Below are 19128 nucleotides of genomic sequence, written 5' to 3' on the forward strand. Positions count from 1 at the left end.
ACAAGTCACAACCCCTGAAAACTAAATTAATGATTTCTTTTTTTTAGTTACAAAAAGTTTAAGTGAACTAGATATCTGGAATTTATCCAGGTTAAGATATGCTTCAAAACTAAAAGAGAATTTAGAGTTTGAATTTATGATCTTGTGAGTTATGAATCAATTTTTTTACTAATTTGACTAACTTTTAATAGCAACTAATAATTTCTATATAATTAGAACAAATAGCAATTTTATTGAAACTTTTGACGTAAGTATTGTTGAGGCCATTTTAGAACCCAACAAGGTTCAGCAACAATGTGCATACCTAGTTTTGCAACTGTATCCGCATATCTACATATCTAGTTGTTGTTATTGTCTCTCACAGCCCCTCAACAGTGGCTTCCACTGAGAATACCAAACTCAATTCAATATAATCTATTATAAATTCATTTAGAATGTCCATAAGCAGTTTTTTAATTGTAATTTACAAAATACATGATATGTATGAAGAGTTTTGTTTTGACTTATATAAAATGTATTTATAAAAATGATGTCAAACAAGCACTTATGGCCTATTTGAAATGTCTTATAAACAGCTTTTCGATTATGATTTATGATATGAAAAAAGTTTTATCTCTATTTATGTGCTTATAGGTATTTATAGCGATGCCAAACAAGTACTTAGTTCTCTTTTCTCAAGATGAAGATTAAGCCTGAATAATTCAATCATTTTAATTTAGAGATATTTGACTCTACAGTTGGCACAAATAAACGTATATTGGAGCAAAATTAATTTATTACTATAATTTATACTTTTTCGTTCTATTCCTAAAATTATAAATCACTTAAAAATGGAGTATAAAATAATGTTCGGGGGACAAGGGACACCACAGTTTAGAGTGACAACGTGTATGCTTGCGATGCCCGCGCTCGTCGTTTTCGACAACCGCCTTTTTCCCCTCCAATTCTAATTTCTATTTCTCCTTCCGACTTCGAAACGCCCCCCCGAACAAATGGGCACTTCCTAGCTCCTTCACTTCAATCCTGCTTCAACATTCTGAGCTCTCCCTCTAGGGCACACATTTATCATTCACCTCCAAGTCTCGGCGATGAAGCGCGATTTCTACGAAATCTCCGACGACGAATGGGAGAACCATTCCTTTAAGCCCTCGCGAGTTTTAAAGAAGTCACAGACTTCTGCTCCGCCTCCGATTGAGTCCTTTGCTTTTCGGCCTGTCAAGCAGGACAATTCTGATCAAAGCAGCGATGACTGCGTCCAAGTGGAAGAGAATTTGGAGGATGAGGATGTGGAGCTGGAGGGAGACAAGTCTGGGGCAGCGGCAAATCGTGGCCGTCGGTTCGTTGTCGACGACGAGGAGAGCGATAAGGATGTTGCGGAAGTGTATGAAATAAAATCATCGGATGAGGATGAAATAGAAGAGGAGGAAGCGGATGAAAACGATGTAGTGGGGAGGGCTTTGTATAAATGTGCAAAAATATCTGCAGAATTGAAAAGAGAGCTATATGGGTCATCGGGGACTACTTGCGATCGGTATTCTGAGGCAGAATCTTCTTCAGTGAGAATTGTAAATCAGGTGCCTCAAGTTTATCTGTATTGTTGATTTGATTTTGAACTTTAATTCAAGCATGCCAAACACATATCTGTAGTAAGCTTGAGTTAAGAGACGTAATGTACGTAGCTTATTGTTTTGTTTGCCGGGCCTTTCGGCTTGATTGAACTAAATTGGATTTCATCAACTGCTTTTTAGGATGATATTGATGTGGCATGTGGGTCTGAGGACTCTGATTTTCAGCCTATCCTTAAGCCATATCAGCTGGTTGGTGTCAACTTTTTGCTTTTGTTGTATCGGAAAGGCATTGGAGGAGGTACGTATGTTTCCAACTACTGGGAGTCTACCGTTAGTAGCATGCCTTGCTTTCGAGCTCTCTACCTCTTATGAAGTTGAATTATTTGGTGCTGATTGATATAGTGCACTAACACACTGCGGTAATTTTAAGTAGACATTAGGATTAAAGCTTTCAACGTACTTTGTTCTCCAAATGTATACTTCTTACCCCACTGTTGTCACTGGAATTGTTCAACATGCCTACTCCAGCAAGGATTGGTACTATTTTGAGGGGGAATTCTCTTCCTTTACGCTAATCATATTATCCAGTGCTGAACCAAATCGAAGACATCTGATCCAGTGGATAGATCTTTCTTTGTCATCTAATTGATCATGGCTTTATTTTAGATACATTAGGGTATACATCCTTTGTAGTATGAAAACATTTTACCTATTGTATAGGTCTTTGGTTTCGAGTGTCTCTTTTTTGTGTGAATTATGTGGTTGCCTGGACTGTGTTTTAGATTGGCTTGCTTCTATGTACTTGACCTTTTATATGCTTGCTTATTGAAACAAGATTATGCAATGGCGACCTATATTTATTTGTTTCAGATTTTTTCTGGTTCATTTGATATAAACTTTGAGATGGGTATAATGTCAAAATTGACATTTGTTTTCATATGCCGTACAGCCATATTGGCAGATGAAATGGGTCTTGGGAAAACGGTTCAGGTATTTTGTACTACCTCTGGATTGCTTATGTGACATAATTTTAAATTTTATTCTTGGCTCATTAGATTAAGAGATGTTTTTGTCTAACAGGCTATCACATATCTAACCTTGTTGAAACACCTTCACAATGATCCCGGTCCTCATCTTATAGTATGTCCTGCTTCTGTTTTGGAAAATTGGGAAAGGGAGATGCGAAGGTGGTGCCCATCCTTTTCTGTTCTCCAATACCATGGCGCTGGACGAGCAACATACTTCAAGGAGTTAAGCTATTTGTCTAAGGCGGGATTACCTCCTCCATTTAATGTTCTTCTTGTCTGCTATTCACTTTTTGAACGGCACAGGTTCATTTCTTACATAGCACTTCCAATTCTAAGTTTTTTTTTTTTTTGACATGAGTTAAAATTTTTAATTTATATTATCTTTAGTGCACAGCAGAAAGATGATCGCAAAATTCTGAAGCGTTGGAAGTGGAGCTGTGTTTTGATGGATGAGGCACATGCTTTGAAGGATAAGAATAGCTATAGGTGGAAGAATCTAATGTCTGTTGCACGCAATGCAAACCAGCGTTTGATGCTGACGGGGACACCCCTTCAAAATGATCTTCATGTATGCCTTTCATGTGATTCATGCATCGGTATTAAAAATTTGATTTCATATAGGTGTTTTGTGCATGTTGATTAACACTGAAGATTGTTGGTGGCAAGACGAGTGCATTATATTAATGATGATTTGCAAGTGAAAAGTTTGGGAATACACTAGTACCATAGTTAACCTCCAAAGAAAGTAGCAATTATCTGGTACATAAATCGTCCAAGATGCATTTTCAAAATGCCTATTGGCTTATATGAGAATAACTAGAACTGGGGGTAAGAGAGAAGACAACTTATCTCAGTTAAATGATTCTAGGCATGTAGTTTAGTCTCGTGCAACAATCTCTCTGCCTACTAATGTGCTAGCATTACTGCAACAACTGTTCCCCCCCCCCCCCTCATCAAGTAAACCCTTGAGATCTCTTGCTGATCTTGTTACAGGAATTATGGTCATTGTTGGAGTTCATGATGCCAGATATTTTTGCTACAGAAGATGTTGACTTGAAAAGGTTACTGAACACAGAAGATGGAGATTTAGTTGGTCGCATGAAGTCCATTTTGGGGCCATTTATTTTACGGCGACTAAAATCTGATGTGATGCAGCAGCTTGTTCCTAAAATCCAACGAGTGTGTGGATCACCTTTAGTGCTGGTTTTGTTTAGCTGTGTTGCTTCATTATAAGCTTGCCATTTACAAGGCCAAGATGTGTTGCTGCAGGTTGAATATGTTGTAATGGAAGTGCAACAGGAAAATTCTTATAAGGAAGCCATTCAGGAGTATCGTGCTATTTCACAAGCTCGAATGGCAAAATGTTCAGGGCCTAACTCTAATAATATTCTTGAAGTTCTTCCTCGTCGACAAATTAACAATTATTTTGTTCAGTTTCGCAAGGTTCTGGATGCTAAACATATATAAGCTTTGATAAATACTCCTGCTATTTTTATTCCATTGAAATTGCATCCGTTTTATAGTCATATATATGTTTTGTTCTTATTTCAGATTGCAAATCATCCCTTGTTGATTAGGCGAATCTATAGTGATGAGGATGTCATTCGCTTTGCTAGGAAGTTGCATCCGGTGGGTGCTTTTGGCTTTGAATGTACTTTGGACAGAGTTATTGAGGAACTTAAAAGTTACAATGACTTCTCTATTCACCGGGTAAGTCTTCCACCGTTGAAAATGAGTTTCTTTCGCAACAATTCTATGGCTTAGTTTTTGATAAATAATTATATTTGAAAATGAAGTAGAATTTTTTATCCTTTATATCCTTTATGCATAGGTAGTATCTCTAGAAGCAAATAACAATAGACCAGCTCAAATAAACTAGGGAGAGCTACATTTTGCTTCCTTAAATTAGACCTAATAATACGTGGGGGGGGGGGGGGAATAAACTAGGGAGGGCTACATTTTGCTTCCTGGAATAAGGTTGGCGAATATTTTTAACATTAGGGGTATTTTTAATTATATTTTAGTCATTTCGTTAGTCTGTGTGCTTTTTTGTAATTGTCGTCTATAGTAGCCTTCTTTATCTATAAATATACCCATTTATTTTGGCTTATTCATCATAATTTGTTTGGACTGAACCCTATTCATCATGATAGAAGGAAGAATTCTACCCTTCTCATCATACGATTGATCTCCCAACCTCTAAAGTCTTATGACAACAACACAGACACTTTGCTTTCAATACATGTAACTATCTCTTCGATGCATAATACTTTTTCTACATTGTCAGTTCCTCTTGATATGATTACTCTATGAACTTGCAAAACCTTCCTAAACTGAATATCTCATAACAATGTACAGCCATAAACATCCTATTTCTTAGGATAAGAGAAATTCGGCTTGTATCATTTGTTGCTCATTACGTAATGAAGTATGCAAACTGTGTCGGATAGGCATATAACAAGTTGTTTCTTAATGCAAACCCAGTTAGAGCATAAGAGTTCTGACCCCTTAATGTAGAACAGGGGAGGGGAAAGGGAGAGGGGGGATTAGAGAGGAGAGAAAACTTAAGAGGGAAGGCAATTCAATATTCAATTCTCATTTAAAGTAAGGCTCTTAAGGTTGAAGCATTTTACGACTTTAGGCAGCTTTTGGGAACGGAAGTGAAGTGAAGCAAAACCTGGCTCAAATACCAAATGATGTAGAACGTGAGAGGGGAAAGGGAGAATAGTAAGGAAAAAGGGGCAGAGAACCAGATGAATGGAGGGAAAGAGAAGTAATTCAAGGGGGAGTGAATACTCAAATACCAATCTAATTCAATTCGTCAAAAAGGCTAACAACTAAGATGTGTTAAGGCCTATCTATAGAGCCTTATCTCTAACGCTATCACTAAAAGTAAATATTCCATATCAGAATTAAATCCAAATATTGTAGAATATTAAAGATAACCTAGCAATCTAAATATTACATTTATCTAAACCAAATCCTAATTCAGATCTGAGAGATGTAAGTGGAGGTTATTTATAGTATGGACTATCTCATGTACAAGTATTATAACCCCTTTAGCCTGAAAGTCTTTCAGCGTTTCACTCGTTTATGAGCAATGAAGCTCTGGATATTGACTTGAAGCCCCCGATTTTTTTTTTTTTGAACCTTGTTAACTAGATGCTATAGACGATGGAGAATCCCTAAACATGTGGGCGAGGATTCAAGTGTCATTGCAAATTCATGAACTGGGCTACTTGGCTTTTTTTGATACTGTTGTAGTTAGTACTATTCTGAAAAGGAATAGGGAAATTCAAGCTTCCGTTACTTTAAACTTTTTATTGATTATTTTCTGACGGTCTTCTTCAATCTCATTCAGACAAGATATCAAATTTTAACTTGTATTGCGCTAAATGATCAGATGAGATATTTAAGTAAATAGTCTAATATATTTAAACCGTTGCCTGTTTGAATCCTTTGCAGCTTTTACTTCATTATGGTGTCAATGATAGAAAGGGTATCCTTCCAGATAGAAGTGTTATGTCTTCTGCAAAATGTCGGGTATGATTTGATTGACTTAAACAAGTTATGTTAGCAAAAATTACTCACAGGCAACCATACGTTTTGGTTACACGTGCTCAATTTGGGTTGCACTTTTGTTTATGTAGGCCTTAGCAGACCTTCTTCCTTCACTTCAAAATGGCGGTCATCGGGTTTTAATATTTAGTCAGTGGACATCTATGCTCGATATATTGGAGTGGTCACTTGATGTCATGGGTTTGACCTACAGACGGCTTGATGGAAGGTACATGCTTAATTAAGTATGCTTCCTTTGTGATGTGTGCCTATTAAGTGCTGAGTTTTAAATACTCATAGGTGATGGGAGTGTCTTGTTACTTGTTGATTTCTAACTCTTTCAAAGCGGTGTGCGTGTATGCATGCCTGCCATTTTTAAACACTGATGGATGGTTGCAGCTTTTCCTTCCTCTCTGAACCCAACTGTGATTGCCAGTACGCAGGTGACAGAGAGGCAAACAATAGTTGATACGTTCAATAATGATACTTCTATATTTGCTTGCTTGCTTTCTACAAGAGCTGGAGGACAAGGCTTGAACTTGACAGGAGCTGATACTGTTGTAATTCATGACATGGATTTCAATCCACAGATTGATAGACAGGCAGAAGATCGTTGCCATAGGATAGGTCAAACGAAGCCTGTAACTATATATCGGTACTTGTTCATCACACTTGTCCTTCGCTTGGTTGTCAAAAAAGTACTGTTGCATGCGTTGATGGACTAATGCTTCTGATAATACCATTGCAGGCTGGTGACCAAGGGTACAGTTGATGAAAATGTATACGAGATTGCCAAAAGAAAGCTTGTGTTGGATGCTGCGGTCCTTGAATCTGGCATGGAGATGGATGATAAAGGTGACATGCCTGAGAAGACCATGGGAGAGATATTATCTGCAATTCTTTTGGGTTAACATGTGGAGACTTCAAGACAAGTTCCCCCCCCCCCCCCCAAAAAAAAAACCAAAAAAAAAGGTTGACACTCCTAGTTTTTTAGAACCATCCCAAGAGGTAGGAGAAAGAGAATTGGTGACCCTGATAAATTGGTGAGAATATCACAGGTGTACATTAACATTAATCTATAGATGGCACATGAGTAGTCATATTTTAACTATCGGTAGGGGAGTGAGTATGAATATCAGTGTAATGATTAACCGATGTGCCGCCCTCATTTTTCTTGAAGCCCCAGAAGGCAGCAGCTGCTTGGGTTGTAGTCTGATGGGAATAGTGCATATTGTTAGCTAACAGTAGTGTTTTGTTTATTCGAAGCTGCAGATTTCTTTGCGCCATACGCTTTTACGCACGACGTCAAGTTCAGGGTTAAGTTCACGAACAGCCAATTTAATTTTAAATGTTATGGCAGTTGCTTTTATCAACAGTTGTATGTATTCTGGTTATTTTAATGAAATTTTTCGATAATCTATGGTTTGGTTCATAAGTTTTACTATCAATTCATTCTTAATTTAAACCTCATTTCCAATGCATTTGCTGTTGTCTTCTCACAGTTTATTCTTTTTTCTAGCGTCACAAATCGCAAGTCCTTAATAGGCTTAATATCTTCCTTTTTATGAAAAATAGTTAAAACTAGATTAATTTTTGGGTCTCAAATAACGATTTAACCCAGATCCTTTTCCTTTCAGAATCCCATTTTTACTCTTGGATTAAAAAATGAGTTAGATTTAATATTTTTAAAAATGGATGTCCAATTAGGAGGAGTTTTGAGAAGGACGAGGTCCAACAAATAAAATGGTAAATTTGCCAAGTGTTTTAGAATAATTAAAGCTTATTATTGTTATTTTCAGCTAGGCAGGTCAAAAGGGGAAGTTTATAATCAAAATAAAAAAATTAATACAAATTTTAGTCATTTTGATTTTGGTTTTTTAAATTTCAAATGATAGATTTTAATCCTTTGATTTTATTTTTATTTAAAATATTATTTCTTATAACTCAATAAGAACTTAGATAATTTCTAGGTGAAACATAAAAAATTAAAATCAAAATAAAAATTATATTAATCCAGAATAAAATAAAAGAATAAAGGAAAAGAACAGATAAATAATTGCGCCCTAATTGCACGTTGCGGGACTAGATTTTTGACTTCTCATATAAGAACACAGTCAGAAAACTCTTCGAAAATAATTGGACTCGACGTTGACCAACGAAAATGACCAGGCTCATAGGAGCTTATGAAAGACATTTTTAACACAACTGCAAACTTCAACTCGGGCTTGGTGGGGTGCGCCTGGCCCGCGCAGTAGTGCAACGCGTGGGCGACGCTCGAGGATCCCAGCAGCAAGCTGCTGTGGTGGATCCTCCCCCTAAAAAATTAATTTAATATCATGTGGGCCGATGGCCCACGTATCAGATATTAAACTGATAAGAACAGATACTACACTTGATCTTAGCCAAAAGGCCGAGAAAGGTATGCTTTGAAACGTCGCTCCGTTAGGCTTATATAGGTGCTCTATGCCTTGCTGCCTCTACATCTGCTCAGTGTGGGACTCTTTGAAGGCGCAAGAAACTACAATAGCCGGTGTGACAGCGGGTTTCTTTCGACTCTATTGCCGAAATGTCTTCTTGAACTTCAGTTATCCTACATTTGAATACTAAACATCGCAGTTTCTTACTAAAATTATTTGACGAATTTATAACTTGCCAACAATGGAAAGGCTGGACTTGATGTTTTGCAGTAACAAACGTCAAGGAGTATGTGAATCTCTTTCGGGTCTGATTCTCAGTTTGACGTTTAACAAGTTCTTCCACACATTGTTCTGGCAGGAATCACCCTATCAAGAAACTAACATTCATTTTACTGTGTAAAGCTACTTCAGCACCATTTTTTCTTGTTCTTTTAGTCATGAAATGTCTCGTTCGATTCAGATAGAACAACTGAATTGTGTGCCTTTTAAGGCCACTTGTTTTGCCTAGTGACAGGTTTGAGCTTAGTGGCGAATTGGGTTCTCCTTGGCTTCATTCACGATCATTATTTTATTGCATCTTCTGCGTGTGATATTCTTATGTTTCTAATTTTTGTTCAAGTGCATGGAAACCCTAATGAACTGATTCGGGATTTCATTTGCCTGCGTGCCTTCAACTTGAGCGTCCCACGCATTGATGATTACGTTCATAGGCGCTGTGCTTCATTGTTTGTTTCAGTAGTATCATTGAAATCAGGTGGCTCATGATCAATTACAATAAATTACGCACATTATACGAAATGAACCGCACTGTTCACATCTTGTGAACATTATGACATGCTATATTTAATTCACATGGCTTCTCATCCGCCGACTCAATTTACAAAGCAGCATACCGAGAGTGTTTTAAGAACAAATACATCAGAGAACTACATAAGAATATGATGGTGCAGGACAACAATCAGGGTTTTAAGGAATCGATATGTTTCAGCATCATCTTGGTAGATTCATGAGCAAAATATTTTTGCCTCAGCAAAACATAGGGGTATCCGACAAATGACAAAATATGGGCAGGCTTTGAGAATGAAACTACTTCATACCATACTTGGCCTTTCTCATCCATCTCAATTGAAAATCGCTCCTCTCCGGCCTGTTTCCACAGAGAGTAATATTTCAAACATGATTAGAAGCCAAGAATCATAAATACATATTTGATCCCACAATATATGTAACATGAAATACGAAAGTTCTTGAAATTTTAAGATACAGAGATATGTGTGTCTGGATTCAACAAACTACAGCATAATGATGGGGGGGTTTCACTAGCTAAACAGTGAAGAACAGTTGACACAAAGGAATGTTATCACAGAGATATAGAGAATATCTAGCTTGAGAGACAGATTTTTCAAGGAAAACTTGAAGTTCTTATGCAATGGCAAGACTTAGTAGAATCCAAAAAGGCAGGTGGTATTAGTATATCCTCAATTATAAAAGCATTATAAATGCAGGTTGGAGGGGGAGGTCATTAATTAATGGGGTGGGGAGGGAAGAGATACCAGCATGAAGGGAATATAACAGAATGGGGGAGCGAGATTCTGGAAGAGAGTCACATAGATGGCCCTTAGATGAGTTATTGTGCTGAAGTGATTTTTTTTTTTTTGTGGCTTGCAACCAGTGATTGCTTCTAATCCTCAAGAAAAGCTCAGGTACTAATTAATCACTGTACATAATGAGATAAGAAAACAGAGATGTTTTCAGGTCTCGAAACATAAGAACACTGTTAAAGCGACATTGCTGCACCATGCAGTGCGGGGCAATTACAAAGAGCCAGATTTCCAATAAAGAAACTCCAAAGACTATTGGATTTTATAACTGCACAGAAAGCATTGGATAAGGAGGTATTTTCAGCTTCACATCTGCATCTCCAAGCGGAAAGAATTTAATCACTTAAAAAATTTTAAGACTCCAGTCGCATCCCCATAATCCCGAGACAAAGAAAAGCAGCAGGACTGCAGGAGGAAAGTACTCACCAGTAAGTGACCACCCAGAGTGCCACTTCCAAAACCAAAGGAGGCATTTCGGTTTTTTTTAGTTCTACTTTCATTCACATATACAACCTGAAGAGGCATCATGAGCCATGGGACGAACTCCTTTACACAAGCACAGAACTTCACTCCTTGTTGAACCGGAGTTTTTGGATCAACAAATGACCAATTCAATCCGAAATGCCTGAAAATGATATCAGTCATGGCTCAGCAATCCTGCGCCTATAAATGTATGCATGCATCAGAAAACAGGAGTGACATAAGCAAACCTCCAACTTCTGAGAGCACTCTTGCCCTTTTCAAAAGTGTCAAGACCAGAACCTACCAAAACTCGAGCATGGTTTAGTAAGAATCCACCTTTGGAGAACCCTTCATCTTCTTTAAGGGAAGACAAGGATTTAGCAGTAGCTCCTCTATATTTAACATCATAATTGAAAGTACCAGACCTGGTTGACAAGCAAGAGGAAAAAGTTTGAACATTAGAATGCTCGAGAAGCTAAAAATCCAAAAAAAAAAAAAAAAGAAGTCAAACATCATCTGATTACTTATCAATGCAAGCTTTCTGGTCTTGGAGAGTTGGCCGATGCCAGCACAAGAAAACCATCTGTGTTCAATAATTGTACATATTGCAGAGTTTTAGCAGCAGAGACAGATTTGAATATTATCAAAATACCCTCCAAAAGCCACTGGAGAGTAGTTCAAGTGATTGGGGATGATGGGTCAAACGTTTGATACTGCTATTGCGCACACAAAAATATGCACGCACAAACACACCTACAGAATCAAAGTTTTGGCTTGTTTTCGGAACTAAATTCAGTCAATGGTCTGCGGAAAAGCAAGCTGGTTAAACTCGTTGACCATTGGCCAAATACAGGAACTTCATTCAGTCACAAAATGAAAAAGGACAATAGGCTTAGAAAGATGTGCTGTGCTTTCTTCAATTAACCAGAAGATGAAATCGAGATAAATGACAAGAACAGACGAGTTGCGAAAACAAAACGAGACGTTAGAACTTAGAACATAACAAACTTATGGCAAGCGAGAAACTTTGTGGTATTGTTAATTATGCGACATGGTAAGTCTGCAAAATTTACTGAAGCGAAGTTTAATGGCTGAAAGCCAAATAGGTTTTAATGCCATTAAATTCATGTACATTCGCGCGCGCGCGTGAGTTGTCTAGCTTTGAAGATGCAAGTTCATGCACCCACCAAAATTGCTGTGGATAAACACTCGAAAACTTTCGAAGCGGTAATTCGACTGGATTCCTAGGCCCAGACAAGTTAACAAAATCATGGAATTTGGAAATAGCGCAGAGAGGGACTTAGGATTCAGAAGCCGCGGGAAAGAACAGGAGTCAACAATGACAAATTCTATTTGCCCAAAAAAAAAAAAACAATGACGCGACGTAAACGAGGGAGAGGAAAGGGCAATCAAGTGACGAACCTTAACCAGTCTGCCGGAAAAGTGGCCGTACCGCTGTACGCTGCAGATGACGACGCCGGGGTAAGCTTGAGAGATGAGAATGAGCCCACGTCTTAGAAAAATGAGAGATGACAACAACAGAACACAAAATAACTCGCATGGAGACGGGCCTGTGGTTAATCGTATCTCTTTCGGTGCACATTTACTATTACTATACTATAGTAGTAATTTTAAAAATACAGAAGTTTTGAATAGCAATTTGTGAAGCGAGAGCGCTAGATGCCCGGATGAGACGCATTTTCAGAACTTACTTTCTCCTCAGTTTTTTCTTTCCAGAGTTCGAAATCCTGGACTTCGATTCTCTCCACTACCTTCCCGTCCTCTTCCCCTCCACTGCCCTTTTTTTCTCTTCACAACTATTGGATCAAAATTCCAATAGTTCAAATTTAATATCTTATAAAAATAATATTATTAAACAAATAAATAAATAAATTTAAACTGTTAAAATCTAGTCTGAACAGTTTACAATTGTAATAAAAAAATTTTAAAAAAATTGCTCTATAATAACATTATGTAGTTATGAACTGTTCAGATTAGATTTTAACAGTTTAAATTTATTTATCTACTTTTTATCATAATATTTATTTTTATAAAATGTTATAAAATATTAAATCTGGATCATTGGAATTTTGATCCAATAATTGTAAAAAGAAAAGGAGGGTGGTGGAAGGGAAGAGGATGAGAAGGGTAGTGGAGAGAATCCAATTCCGAAATCTTGTGCTACAAATTGGGGCCTCTGAGAAGAGATTATGTGCAACAAAAACGCACTTCAGTGACTAATAATCCGCCACTGCAAAATGAAGAGAACATCTTGTTTTGCGCCCTTAATCTCAAATGCACCTTGCAGATTGTGTGCGCATGCCAATTATTCAGAAGTGTTTCAACAATGATTAGCTAATGACTTCAATTGAATTTGATTTCTGAACAGCAAATTCGGTCCATGACAATCCACAGCAAATACTTACTTCAATTTCTAATCTCCAAAAAAAAATTGATAAAATGTAGATAAATTAATTTTAAAATTACTACTTTATAAAAATTAATTTTTCTATTTGAAAATTATAAAATGGAAGTAGTCGAAATTAAATTCAAAATTATCCGTACTTCATTATTCTGATGAATACGCAAGTATCATTGTGATAAGTATGAAAATGAAATATAGTATGTGATAAGCATGTTAATGAAATATATGTCAATTCTTTTTACTACTATCTTATGTGTTTAAGATAAAAACTAGTTAATTAATTTAAGTAGATTAAGAAAGTTCATAAAGTAAGTTATTTGTAATAACTAAATTATATTCTTAAAATATTTGTACTAATCATATGTATTAATATAAGTACTACTCCTCCGGTCTTAAATATAAGGCTCTTATACACACTAGTATAAAGATCTTATATTTAGGACAAGATGAGTATTTGATAAAATATTTAGTATGTACAACTAGTATAAAAATTGATAAACTATCTATTATATTAACTACTCAAGTATTATTAGATGTAACAAAACTAATTGGAACTTATGTTTGTCTACCTTAGCTGTCTCCGTGGGCCGCCTCATATATGTTTTTATCTACACACACACACAACTAGTATAATTTTTTTTTTTGCCAACGGCCACCTAACACACACACACACACACACACACACCTCGTTGCTCCTTTTTTTGCCAGAATCCTCACTCTATTTGCTTACGTAGACATTATAATGACTTGATTGCAACCAGTAGCATGAAAGTTTAATGATCAACTTACGTATTGATTTTATATGGAGTTGATGAAGAAAATAAAAACTGTGGGTGCTAATTTGAAATCAGGGCAAGTTATAGCACTTAATATTAGTTTTTTTTTTTCATTTTGGTTATTCTAATGTTTGATTAGAAGTAAAATTATGATTTTAAAAATATTTTTATGATATATAAAATAAATACGTAGAAAAATATTTTAAAAAAATACTTTCAGTTATCCAAACATCCCTTTAACTTCTTCGGATCCGGGGACTGATGCCGATCTGATGCGGCATTCCAATTTTCCAGACAACAACGAATAATTATGTGATTTCGCGCCACCGAAATCATTTGGCGTTATCCTTTTCGGTATTCTCTTTGCCACGTGGCCATCTTCTGTCTACTTATAATAATAATAATAATAATGGAACAGTTCCGTCAGGTTAATACTCCCCCACCGATTGAATTTGAAATATTAAATCAAAATAGTTTAATGAAAATTATGTGTGCATATAAAAAGAGCCAAAAAAAAAAAGAATAAGATGCCCCTGCAAAGACTTATAAATTTTTCAACATTCTTCTTCGAGCAGAGAATTACTGTACTTTATAATTTTGGCGAAGGAGGAGAAGTTGGTTAAGAGAACAAAAGTTCGGGTCCGAGGATCTTGCCGGATCGGTTCTCTTCTCACCAACCTCTTCACCTCTTATTCTTTCTGCTTTTTTAACTGTACATTTCCTTCAGATTCAGTACTTGGGCCTTTGAATTTTCATCTTTCGTTTTCCTCTTCTGAATTCTCGGTCATGGCGTCTGAACCCAAGAAGATCATAATAGATACTGACCCCGGCATTGGTAGGTCTTCTCATTTCTCAATAGAATCCTTTTCATCAACTGCTTACAGTTTTTTTGCGCTGAAAGGAAAAACCGCAACTTATCTCATCAGAAAAGGCAAAAGATTACGCACGTTTATCATATAATAGACTTTTAATGAGTTCTGGATGTGTTCTTTTTGGAATTCTTTCATTTCAGTTGGCCACAAAGAGAGAAAACATTCTTGTGGTCCATTTTGGGTAGTTGATATAAAATGCTAGAATTCATGAAGATTGTTGACCTGAGAGGAAAGTCATGGCAATTGTTTCATGTAGATGATGCCATGGCAATATTTCTGGCATTACGATCGCCTGAGCTGGAGGTCATTGGACTTACGACTATTTACGGAAATGTTTACACCACCCTGGCCACCAGAAATGCCTTGCATTTGGTAATGTTATGGGATTCGCTTCTCTGATTCTAGGCGGCATTTTATGATACAGTTATTGGATTGTCTATTGATCTTTTTTATGGATAAACGAGTATAAAGTTGTTGACTTCCATCATTCTGTTAGAAACGTCCTTACTTGTGTAATATGTCCATTGTAGTTGGAGGTTGCAGGGAGAACTGATATACCAGTGGCTGAAGGCTCCCATGTTACATTAACTGTGAGGACTTCCTCTCTGTCAGATTGATTTTGTTATGCGATCACTGATTTGTGTGCCCTTAAATATAACTACCATTACCATCGGCTTCATTTGATTCCCCAGTATCTTAAATGACTGAAGAATATATGCTGACTTAGTTACCTGTTCGACAATGATCGTAACTAGATATTTACCACTTGTTTGTTCCTTGCGAGTAGTACCGAGTACGATGTAATTGGACCCCTCAATAGAAAGAAAGAAGGAACGAAGTGTAATACTAGTATTTACAGGATTCAATAACAGCTTAAAATTTGTGTGTTATTGTACTTATTATACTTCTTATTGTCTTAATCTTCATTTCTTTAAGAAAGGAACAAAGCTTCGTATTGCTGATTTTGTCCATGGGCGGATGGGCTTGGCAACCAAAATTTCCCTCCACCTAAAGGAAAGCATATTGAAGAATCAGCTGTTGATTTTCTGATTCGACAAGCAAAGATTAATCCTGGCAAAGTCACTGTAGTGGCATTGGGTCCGCTTACAAATATTGCATTGGTCTGATATATGGATGATCTTGTGTTTTCTTGCTACCCTTTACGCATTTCATTATTTAATGACAAAATGTCTCTTCGTATAGGCTATCCAACAGGATCCCGACTTTTCCAAAAAATTGGCCAGATTTTTCTTCTAGGCGGTGCTTTTGCAGTGAATGGCAATGTAAATCCAGCTGCCGAGGCCAATGTGAGTTCTCTTTCATGTGTTGAAAGTCCAAATATTACTTCTTGAATGTATAAATTATTGTTGGCTTCTCTCTGCCTGCGCTTCTTGCTGTTCTGAAATTTTTTCATTCACTGGTCATATTCGGTTTCAGATATTTGGCGACCCAGATGCTGCGGATGTTGTATTCACAAGTGGGGCAGACATTGTTGCAGTAGGGATAAATGTTACGCACCAGGTTGTCCTGACAGGTACACCCTTTGGCAAATTCCAATTCATTCTCTTCCGTTATAATTATATAAACTTTTATCTGTAATTGCATTGATAATTTTGCTTGTACAAATCCTATGCGGTTTGCAAAAGAATTTCATCAACAATTTAAATTTTTCCTTTTGGGCCTTTTCTTTCAGGATTTACCCTTTATCACTAATCAGGTTACACTCCATATGGATGTTTCAAGGCCACTGTTTTTTTTCTTTTTTTCGAGAGATTGTCAACTAATATCCCGGTCTAATTGAACTTGTGAACGTCTTCTCCAATGAATTAGTCCTAGTGTCCTGTCACTGTCAAAAAAATATTCACTTTTTTAACGGACGATTTGACAGAACTGTGCCCATCATTTTCTAATGAACAAGCTGTGTTTGTCCTGAACGCTTAAGTATCCAAATTTCTATTTTTCTAATAAACTTGTACAAACCAGTTTTGGGAACAGACTGGATGGGGATTCAATGATGATAAAGGAGGGAACAATAATCGAGGATTGAGATTGGAAGTAGGTACTAGCTACAAAGAACAGAGGAGCAATACAAGCTTGGTCTTGATATTTTTGCTCAGAATTCTCATTCTTTCTTTCTCTTGTGAATGTGTGTTCTTGAGGGATTCATTAGGACTATTTTTAGCCAAGTTAGTTGTGAAGGTCAATCCCAGCTTCCTGGAGGTGCTTGATACTGAGAACCAAGTTAGAAGATAGAGGATGTCACTTTGGGAAGTGGCGACCTTATGGATTGGTGTTTATGAAAAGATTATGCAGCTTTTAAGGAAGTAGGGCTGGTAATAAGGTTTTGGTAGACATCCTTGAAGAGACATGTGCCCAGTTCTTATAGGGTTGCTACAAGCTCACCCTTAGTTTGTCATATGCTTAGCTTCACAGGTTGGAGTTTCTGCAGTGAAGAAGCCTTATTTCCATCTCTCTAGTTCTTTGTCATTCCCACGGTGCGCTTATGTTGAATGTTTCCTTCCTAAAGCACCAAAATATGTTTTCTTTTCCCCATCAAGGCTGAGTTTTTGCTCACATTAACTAAGGAAGGCTATGAGTTGGAGTCAACCCACATCTATAGTCTCAGTGAACCTAGGTCATGTAAGTAATTATAAGGGGAGGATGCTCACTGTAAAACTGTTCTCAAGGCAACTTGGGGATTTGAAGTTGGCTGGAAGAACCCTAAAGGATTGCCCAAACTCATGATTTATGAGTTCAAGGCAATTAAGGTAATTTCTTTTCTTGCTGGGAACTGCGCCTTTGTCCACATAGAGTCAGCATATGACATTTTGGTTTTTGGGCTTGTGATAAGATTTGACGTTCTACACTTCTACCTAAAATTTGGAACATACATTCTTGGCCATTGATGAGAACTTGGCATCAGTCTGAACGATATAATCAGATTAGAAAAAATGCTATAGCAAACATCATTCATCTATGTTTTTGTTACCAATGTCTATATAGCTGCTGATCGAGAGAAGTTGGCAAGTTCGAAAGGCAAATTTGCACAATACCTGAACAAAATCTTGGACGTGTACTTCTCTTATCATTTTGAGGCATATGACACTGCAGGTTTGTGTTGTTGATTGGCTTAAGAACTGAGAGATCCCATGATCTTCTGAATATTATAATTGATTTATATGCAGGCGTTTACCTACATGACCCAACGACCCTTCTTGCAGCTGTTAATCCTTCACTCCTAACTTACGCAGAGGGTACTGTTAGAGTCCAAACTAATGGCATCACGAGGGGACTCACGATTCTGTATAATAAGCAAAAAAGGCAAGTATCACCATGAGGTTTTGTCCCTCGAGAATTCAGGGCAAAACCATTTATCTTATTTTAATTTTGATATATGTAGGCCCATCCAATGATAAGTATTAGCTAATACTATATAAATTCAGCAAAAGGGTGATTAAGGAGGATTTCAGATGTAAAATAAGATGTCCATGACAAGATATGAATAAAAATATAAATTTACTGAGATGAAATTCTCCCAAAGGTCCTTTTGGGGTTATTGAGCTGTTTCGATATGTCTGGACATCTTTCTAAATGCACAAATGTATTTCTAAACATTCTGAAATATATCAAACGAAAAAGTCCCACAATCCCAATGCATAGATACAGTATAGGTACTGATATAAGCCACCTTTTAATGTATTGGTGCTTCTTAGATCATACTTCTATTGTAGTTTTATCTTCTTCATTGCATTCCCCCCTTAAATGATTTATAGCTGTATATATGCTTTCTTTGGTGTAAAACAGGTTTGGTGAAGTTACTGAGTGGTCGGATAAACCATCTGTCAAAGTAGCTGTGACAGTTGATGCTCCTGCTGTTGTTAAACTGGTAATGGATCGTCTTATGGATTCATGAACCAACCATGAAGATTTTCGATGGTAATTGAAGAGGACAGGGGTTGGAGGTGCTCAGAAACCAAGGCGAATCAAACAAACTCACAAAGCCAGAATGAGATTGTATGTTTGGTTCAGTTTGAATGCCTGCATTGGGGTTTGTTGCTGGTTTATCTGACTGATTTTAAAGCTCCCTATAGTTTGGTTTTTTTTTTTGGTGAAATAGTTTCTGGTTTGAAACAATTTTAAAATTGATTTAAAGCTAATAACTAATAAGGCCTTAAGATGGCTTGAAACTCCCTTGTACTTCTTTTAGGCCAATAAACTTCTTTGCACTTTTAAGTGCCGCTTGGTTTGCTAATTTGGGTCAAGTGTTTTTGATGATTCAGTGCTGTTTATCGGTGAAAAAAAGTCAAACTGTTATTTTTTTTCACTTTATTTAACATTATTAATTTTTCTTAAGACGTTCAATGGAAGTTAATTTGATTTGGTTTTGAAAATTTAAAGATGACTTTGCTGATACATAATCA

The 19128-nt window shown here is 36.8% G+C and overlaps 3 protein-coding genes and 1 non-coding gene across 4 annotated transcripts; 2 read left to right on the top strand and 2 right to left on the bottom strand.

Annotated features, from left to right (window-relative positions):
- Window positions 1-975: 975 nt before the first annotated feature.
- On the top strand, window positions 976-7586 carry LOC114749993 (protein CHROMATIN REMODELING 19). Its single transcript, XM_028938539.1, has 12 exons — window positions 976-1574; window positions 1749-1866; window positions 2518-2558; window positions 2649-2899; window positions 2984-3164; window positions 3590-3775; window positions 3866-4039; window positions 4148-4306; window positions 6062-6139; window positions 6247-6383; window positions 6591-6809; window positions 6903-7586. Exons 1-12 carry the CDS (start codon window positions 1089-1091, stop codon window positions 7063-7065), a joined length of 2193 nt encoding a protein of 730 aa, XP_028794372.1. The 5' UTR covers window positions 976-1088; the 3' UTR covers window positions 7066-7586.
- A 796-nt stretch (window positions 7587-8382) lies between these two features.
- On the bottom strand, window positions 8383-8577 carry LOC114749994 (U2 spliceosomal RNA). The gene has a single exon (XR_003740604.1). It is a non-coding gene; the product is annotated as a U2 spliceosomal RNA (small nuclear RNA).
- An 836-nt stretch (window positions 8578-9413) lies between these two features.
- On the bottom strand, window positions 9414-12347 carry LOC114749989 (UPF0548 protein At2g17695). Its single transcript, XM_028938536.1, has 5 exons — window positions 12057-12347; window positions 11159-11217; window positions 10883-11059; window positions 10599-10797; window positions 9414-9718 (listed from the first exon to the last, which is right to left on the bottom strand). Exons 2-5 carry the CDS (start codon window positions 11215-11217, stop codon window positions 9530-9532), a joined length of 624 nt encoding a protein of 207 aa, XP_028794369.1. The 5' UTR covers window positions 12057-12347; the 3' UTR covers window positions 9414-9529.
- Window positions 12348-14418: 2071 nt separating this feature from the next.
- Window positions 14419-18709, top strand: LOC114749987 (probable uridine nucleosidase 2). Its single transcript, XM_028938534.1, is given in 11 exon segments — window positions 14419-14670; window positions 14964-15079; window positions 15238-15297; window positions 15644-15680; window positions 15683-15828; window positions 15911-15938; window positions 15941-16014; window positions 16145-16241; window positions 17711-17818; window positions 17893-18028; window positions 18512-18709. Coding segments are annotated over 11 exon segments (960 nt in total). The 5' UTR covers window positions 14419-14621; the 3' UTR covers window positions 18621-18709.
- Window positions 18710-19128: the final 419 nt, after the last annotated feature.

Source organism: Neltuma alba, unplaced genomic scaffold (genome assembly GCF_004799145.2).
Source record: "Neltuma alba isolate B1F8T4 unplaced genomic scaffold, ASM479914v2 tig00006257_pilon, whole genome shotgun sequence".
Lineage (NCBI taxonomy): Eukaryota > Viridiplantae > Streptophyta > Magnoliopsida > Fabales > Fabaceae > Neltuma > Neltuma alba.

Bases quoted from the DNA above. Each gene is read 5' to 3' on its own strand.
- LOC114749993 (XM_028938539.1), top strand. From the start codon at position 1,089: ATGAAGCGCGATTTCTACGAAATCTCCGACGACGAATGGGAGAACCAT. The intron at 3,165-3,589 runs GTATGCCTTTCA...ATCTTGTTACAG, and splicing joins CCCTTCAAAATGATCTTCAT to GAATTATGGTCATTGTTGGA. The intron at 4,307-6,061 runs GTAAGTCTTCCA...AATCCTTTGCAG, and splicing joins ATGACTTCTCTATTCACCGG to CTTTTACTTCATTATGGTGT.
- LOC114749989 (XM_028938536.1), bottom strand. From the start codon at position 11,217: ATGGTTTTCTTGTGCTGGCATCGGCCAACTCTCCAAGACCAGAAAGCT. The intron at 11,060-11,158 runs GTAATCAGATGA...CTTGTCAACCAG, and splicing joins CAGAAAGCTTGCATTGATAA to GTCTGGTACTTTCAATTATG. The intron at 10,798-10,882 runs GTTTGCTTATGT...TATCATTTTCAG, and splicing joins AGTGCTCTCAGAAGTTGGAG to GCATTTCGGATTGAATTGGT.